Source organism: Macrobrachium rosenbergii, chromosome 6, assembly GCF_040412425.1.
Source record: "Macrobrachium rosenbergii isolate ZJJX-2024 chromosome 6, ASM4041242v1, whole genome shotgun sequence".
NCBI lineage: Eukaryota > Metazoa > Arthropoda > Malacostraca > Decapoda > Palaemonidae > Macrobrachium > Macrobrachium rosenbergii.
The window spans coordinates 27516491-27524147 of record NC_089746.1 but is presented as its reverse complement, the minus strand read 5'-3'; the positions used below and the strand labels follow the sequence as shown (position 1 = coordinate 27524147).

General features: G+C 33.9%; 1 protein-coding gene across 1 annotated transcript; it reads right to left on the bottom strand.

Annotated features, from left to right (window-relative positions):
* Positions 1 to 635: 635 nt before the first annotated feature.
* Positions 636 to 6995, bottom strand: LOC136839760 (uncharacterized). The gene is made up of 3 exons (XM_067106105.1): positions 6777 to 6995; positions 4350 to 4547; positions 636 to 965 (listed from the first exon to the last, which is right to left on the bottom strand). Exons 2-3 carry the CDS (start codon positions 4543 to 4545, stop codon positions 805 to 807), a joined length of 357 nt encoding a protein of 118 aa, XP_066962206.1. The 5' UTR covers positions 4546 to 4547; positions 6777 to 6995; the 3' UTR covers positions 636 to 804.
* Between the last annotated feature and the right edge of the window lie 662 nt (positions 6996 to 7657).

Here is a 7657-nt window from a genome sequence, read left to right as displayed (position 1 = left end):
AGGATGCTTTTTTTCATATTTGCTTTCATGGATGAGTACTGGAACAGTTATTCCCCATATTCGGTTTGAAAACCCTCAGAGCATACGCGTATGAAGCACTCAGGGCTCCACGTAAAATTTCACATAAACGTGTTTTTATAGATTTCCTGGTACCAACAATGGTTTGTGTATCTGTTTTCATAGATCCGCAAGTCATTTAAATAGTTGCCCTTATACACTTACACCTCATAAATATACAGCGTACTTGCCTGATACTTACAATGTAGTAAAAAAAGAACAGATTACGTGCACTTGTGCTATATATATATATATATAAAATATATATATAAATATATATATATATATATATATATATATATATCTTCTATTGTATGAAAAACATAGTGCAGAAACAGAATATACTGAGTTATCGGTGCCGTTAGTCTTCATTATAAGACAATTGGTATACCTAAGTCATACATGGTAATCAGCAAGACTGGCCGTGAATTGAGTTTTCACTATCTCTACAGTGTTTTGGATTATAACCATTACTTTTTTAAGTGCTAAGATTAATAGGTAGCCTAACGACCTTTCCTTAGGACCGAAGGAAATAAAAAAACAATAGGAAAGATACTTAATCGTGAGAGAGGCGAAATCGTGTGCAGATCCTGGTCGGGGAATTTTACCTTTTTGCTGTTTCTCTGCAGTCACGTATGGCAGGCAGCAAGTTGGATATGAGTATACAAAAGGAATTAAAATCTTTTCTTCAGATGATTCTCACGAAAGTTTGATAGCTAAACAGAGAGTTTACAGGATCGATACTGCTTACCTCGGGGAGGGTACATGTACCGTAGGATTAACAAGAGCAGGAATTTCCTCCAGGTAGGAGAGTCTTCTGTATAGAACTATATTTCCTGTGACTAGGGTAACCAGGGCTATCATCACGACTACAACTGTCCATGGGTTACTCCTACTTTCTGTGACATCTGAAACGAAAGAAAACAAGTAAAAAATGCGCCGAAGTTTCTTCGGCGCAATCGAATTTTCTGTACAACCGCTACAGCGTATAATCAAGGCCACCGAAAAAAAGATCTATCTTTCGGTGGTCTCAGTATAAGGCTGTATGAGCCGTGGCCCATGAAACTTTAACTACAGCCCGGTGGTGGCCTACCCTATATCGTTGCCAGAAGCACGATTATGGCTAACTTTAACCTTAAATAAAATAGAAATTACTGAGGCTAGAGGGCTCAAATTTGGTATGTTTGATGATTGGAGGATGGATGACCAAAACACCAGTTTGCAGCCCTCTAGCCTCAGTAATTTCTATTTTATTTAAGGTTAAAGTTAGCGCTGATCGCCGAATTTCGAGGAATTATCGACTTTTTTTTTTTACAGTTTTGGACTTGTATATATCTAAATAAACATGTCCCGAAATGTTATTACTAGAAAAATTTTTAAGTAGTTTTTTTTACATTTTTGTTCACTGCATTTACCGGCATTTGAGCGGCATTGAGCGAAATTGTCGCAAACATTCTGTTTGACTTTCTAGGTGGAAGTGAGAAATATACTTTACTTTCCTACTAAAATACACATTATCTACGATGAAAACTGGATCTCTCTCAAAAAAAATTATCAGAGTAAATATTTATCTGTATAAGCGACATTGAGCAACAAATTGTCTACAATGTCTGTATGATTTGCCAATTCTGGATAGTAGCCTACTGTAGAAAGCGAGAAATTTACTTCAGTTACCTACTAAAACTACCCATTTTCTACGATAAGAGCTTGTTCGTTCTCTAAGAAAAAATATAAAAATAATCAAGTAAATATATATCTATGTATCTCGATATTTTGAATTCGTCATAGCCATATCACAGATGTACCATCTAGTATACATATAATATTTTACATTTCTTAACATATTTTTACTGCGTATTTGCGAAAATATGAAATTATATAAGTACGTAACAGTTCCAAACAGAGAGTCGAGTTTTACCAATAAACCGTCCCGATTTGTGTGTGGTAACTGTGGTTCTGGTACATACGGTGTCCAAGTTGGTGATTTGTGATGCATTTCCTTTTCGGATTTTCTTACCGTGTAGTGCATTCACGCAATTCCATTGCCATAAGCAAAAGAAGCACCGCCCTTATGAGGGAGAAATTTGAACGATTGTGTCTCGTAAGTCTGTTACAAGAGAGGGACGAAGCAAACGGGAATTGTCAAGCCTCCATAGGATCAGCAACAACACCAGAACGCCCATATCTAAGTAAGGGATTTGTTTTCCTGTATTAGTGATAATCTGATTAGTGATTAGTATTTTTCATAATATTATAATAATTGTATAAGACCGCAAAGCTTGATTTTACTGCAGTGAGTTGTCGTCTGACTCGTGACTTGTGTAGGCGTGGTTGTTCAGCGTTTGTTTATTTGTCGTCACAGTTGTTTGTTTATTTGCCTCTCCAGTATCTGAGCCTCTGCAATATCTGAACGGAAAACATGTACGGCGGTAACGTATATAGGCTATGTAGAAAATTTATATTGATAGCAAATATTTTTATAGGTTATGAAGAAAAACTTTAGGGTGAGTATAAAACGATGGAAACAAACCTTTTCTAGAATACCATGTCCTGGCCTAACCTCATTAGGGCATTAATTTTTGTAATTTATATTATGAAAAAATTTCTGCACTGATAGCATATAGCCTAATATTTTTATAGGTAGCACATACTATTTTTATAGGTTATGGAGAAAACATTATATTGATAGCATATATTAATGAATTTTTATGTTATAAAAAACTTTGCACTAATAAATATAAAATAAATATATATATATATATATATATATATATATATATATATATATATATATATATATATATATATATATATATATATGAAAATCTTTTACTGTAATACAACAGTATAATATGAAGATAAAAAAGGCACATAAAATGCTATTTGAATATGTTGCAGCCATATATTTCAGAATACTTCCTTCTGTGCTCCTGTTCATTGGTAAAATATGGAGATGATGTGTTACAAGAGTATATATACAGTATACTTGTACTGCCACACCTACATATGGTTTGTATTATTTCATATACTCTTGTAAAAACATCATATGTCCATATTTTACCAGAGAACATGGTCACAGAAGGGAGTGCTCAAAATATATGGTTGCAATATATAGATAGTGTTTTATATATATTATATATATATATATATATATATATATATATATATATATATATATATATATATATATATATATATATACACACACAAATATATACATATATGTATGTATATATATAAAAATTATATATGTGTGTGTATATATGTATATATATATATATATATATATATATATATATATATATATATATATATATATATATATATATATATATATATATATATATATATATATATATATATATATATATATATATATATATATATATATATATATATATATATATATATATATATATGCAAATTTTAGGTAGCATATAAATCAAGAGAGAGCACATTTCTATTTATTTGATTATATTGTAAATTTCAGGGCATATTTCTTATATGACAAAATAGTTTTTGTGCAAAATCAGCCTTCTAACTGTCATAGTTTCAAAGTTATTGCAAAATAACCATTTTTTCTTTCGCCATTTTCTCAAAACTTAGTTTTTTTTTTTTTTTTAAAATAAAAGCTTATAACTCCAAGGAGACAACCAAATTCGATGAAACTTTTACAGAGTGTAATATAAATATATATCTTGATTTTGTATGTGGGCAATTATATGATTTTTGAGTGAAACTTGTTTTTGCATATTATTTTTAAAAAGTTTTAAAATCATTTTATCAAATGCAAAATTCGATTTTCTAAATTTCCCATGATGACAATTTTCATTATTAGTTGAAGAATAAGTGGTAAAAATTTGAAGCGAATCTCTTCATTCATAAGGTAGTTATAAGCACAATGGGGCCTTATGCAGTCAGCGCTCCCCTTAAGATCCGAGGGCGGACAGAAAAAGTGCTGGCAGAATAAAGTGCGGACGGACAGACAAAGCCAGCACAACAGTTTTCTTTACAAAAACTAAAAAGATGGCCGATGGAGCCCCCACTATTACCAAAATGAAAACTTGAGCTAACAAGTGTGACTTGCTCACTCAGTTTTCCTTACACAGGAACCTGCTGTAGGTACAAAAATGAATGAGAAAAACTTGAGACTGAAAAGTAATAGAAGGAAAACCACTGGAATGGGTTACCGAGGAGCCTGTGGTATAGTCAAAAGTAGAAATCAAATGAGAAGACGGGATTAAAATATACTTCATTTACCCTTCAAGAATGAGAGCAAACAATTTCCTAACCTTGTTTGTGAGCCTTTTTGCTCCCTCGTGCTTTCGAAGGGCTACGTGGCCTCGCCCTTGGTGACGATGCTCCAGCCGCCCTTCTGCGCTTTCGAACGAGGCCTGGATTGTTGATTTTCTCAGCCTCAGCGGTGAGTCTGGATGCCAGTTCTTGCATCACGCCTTCTATCCCGGAGCACGTATTCTTTTCGATCATGGCTGCAATATAAGATTTTTCCTTCAGGAACCAATGCGGTAGAAAAATTCCTGAACATCGGGGGTGGGGGGGGGGGGGACGATCCAGAATGTGTTTGCAAGCTATCTTTCCATAAGATGTTGGATTCTCTTCTCTCAAACGTTGCACTTATTATGGTTTTTGTTGTCCAAGGGGTAATTGTCCAGATGAGCGTATATGCGGCATTGCGGTATGTGTTCCAGAGGGTTGTGTATGTCCTGCTTGCAAATAATTTCCATATTTCCAGTGATATATATTACGTTAACGTATAGAATATATACTGTGTACTATATATATATATATATATATATATATATATATATATATATATATGTATGTATGTATGTATGTATGTATGTATATGTATATGTATGTATGTATGTATGTATGTATGTATGTATGTATGTATGTATGTATGTATGTTCAAACAAATCTTCCTTGAATGAATTTATTAGCCCAAAGCACTTGTTTAGTGCAACCAACCATAAGCAATTAATCACCAGATACCTAATTCACCCTTAGGTCAAAAATGACTAAATTATACGGATTTACCATACAATACAGAGGTCACTTTATTGCTTACCACAGATTATTCAAATTTCTCATCTCATCGCTTATGATACTTTTCTTTTGTCTTCTTATCTAACACAAGCCGACAAGACTCTTAATGGTTCGCTTAGTTAAAGAGTTAAGCACTCATCACATTTTCCTTGTACCGTACACATTGCTTTCAAGATGGCTTACACGTCTCATCGCACAGTTGAGGCAAGATAAGTTACCAGTACCGGAAATTGGTGTCAGTGACTTGGGGCAGAGAGAGAAATTTGAGTTATCAGTACGAGAGAGAAATCAGAGTAACAGTACGGAGTCAAGTGTTGATCAACACATCAGAATGCTAAGTAAATCTCTACGATTGAAAGAAAATATGTCAGATCAATGTCTGCTTTTACCAGAAAGAGGAAAACTCCCAGAATCACTTAGGCTACACTAATTTCCCCGTACTGATAACTTATCTTACTTCAACTCAGCGATAAGCTACATACGCCGTCCTGAAACTATGATATGTACCAGGAGAACGTGATGAGCACCAAATTCTCAATTAAATGAAAAAGAACGAGTTTCTGTCATTTTGTGAAAGATAGGCTAAGAGGGCAGGAGAAAAATATCATGAGGGATGAGCAAATATGAAGTTTGAAAGAATCAGAATTCTCTCGATGGGAATACTCAGCCTTCTCAGGCAAGGTTTCTAAGCCTGCTTTCAATATACAGTATATCATAGTTTTTAAATTTCATGTTCGTGTTTAGTAAAACGATTCTTAACATTAGAGAAAAATTACTATGAAGTTTATTTTGCCAGAAGGCTGCAGGTAAAACAGGTTTGATTGTAACTGTGCTGACTAACTTCTTTAAAAAAGTAAAATCATTTTAATGATTCTTAATTCAATCAAACAAAATCTATATACGTCACACATCCCGCAAGACCACTCAGTATTTAGAAAACAAACAGTGAGCATAACGTCCAGTAACCTGTGGTAAGTAATGACGTGGTCTCTTTCCACTGTATGATAAATCAGTATAATTTATTCAGTATCTATCCTCAGCTCAGGGATTCAAGAACTGGCTTCTTCAGCCGGAGATATTTGGGGCCGTGGCTTGAAAAATCTGTTGTACAGTACCTCTGTTGACCTAAGGAGTGAATTAGGTATCCGGTGGTTAGCCGAATGTGGTAGGTCATAGGAAGGTTAAATAAAGGGTTTGGGCTTGCAACTTCATTCAAGAAAGTTCTTCTGAGTTTATATATAGGCTATATATATATATATATATATATATATATATATATATATATATATATATATATATATATATATATATATATATATATATATATATATATATATATACATACATACATGCATACACACATACAGTATATATATATGTGTTTGTACTGTATATATATATGTACATATATGTATACATACATGCATACACACATTTATATATGTATATATATACACATATTTGTTTTTTTCTGACTCACGTCGGGGTCGAACCCATGTCCTCAAGTGACAAGCCTTGGCCTTTCATTTGAGAGACCTGGGTTCGATCCCAATGTGAGTCAGAAATGTATTTCTTTGAGAGGTGCGCATGTGTTGATTATATATATTCCAGCTCTCTCTCTCTCTCTCTCTCTCTCTCTCTCTCTCTCTGACTTTTGACAAAGCCCCAGATAGTTTTCTTGAACTTGACCGATGCCCAGCACACAACGCTTCTTGGCGTCTTCTTGTCGGCAAATGCGGTAGTGTTTGACGACGTAAAATGTGTCTCCTTAAGGAACGCCCGAATTTAACATTTCGGACTCAGCGATGTAGACATCACCAGGGCTGCTCTGAGAGAAGAACCTGCGAACAAACCACAGCTGAATTAGACGCCGCCCCTGAAAGTGGTATAGATTGGAAAAAAAAAAAAAAAAAAAAAAAAAAAAAAATCAGTGAGAAAAAAGAAAATCCAGTGAAACATAAAATAAGTAATGAAACAGTTTCTACTTCCTGGCATTTGCATTGAAACCCCTGAACTGCAGGTAAAGTTAAAATTGCAGTGCAGTGCATTGGTTAGTTCTTATGCAGTTTGACACTACAACAGAACGAGCTTGAACACAGCGTCTAGAATAATCCAATCAGTAATAAGATCTGCAATCGGAGAAAGTTGCAGTACATCATAGTTTAAGACCGCAAATGGCGAGAAAATTAAATTTAAAGTAATGACTAATTCATAATTGATTTCAGATCATTTTTTCTAGTGATAAATGTAACCATGTGATCAACATAAAGTTGTTGGAAATCTATGTATGTATGTATGTATGTATGTATGTATGTATGTATGTATGTATTCTTTCTAACTTGATCAAAGATTGATATTCATTTCAAAGTCTCTCTCTAAGACACTTCTTCGACGATGTACTGAAAAAATCCTAACATAAACCTAGCCATGCATTCGTACTAAACGCAGACTCAGTAGCGGATCTAAGGGGGGAGGGCACCTGGGCACGTGCCCCACCCCCCAATGTAAAAAAATAATGCCAAAATAATAATAT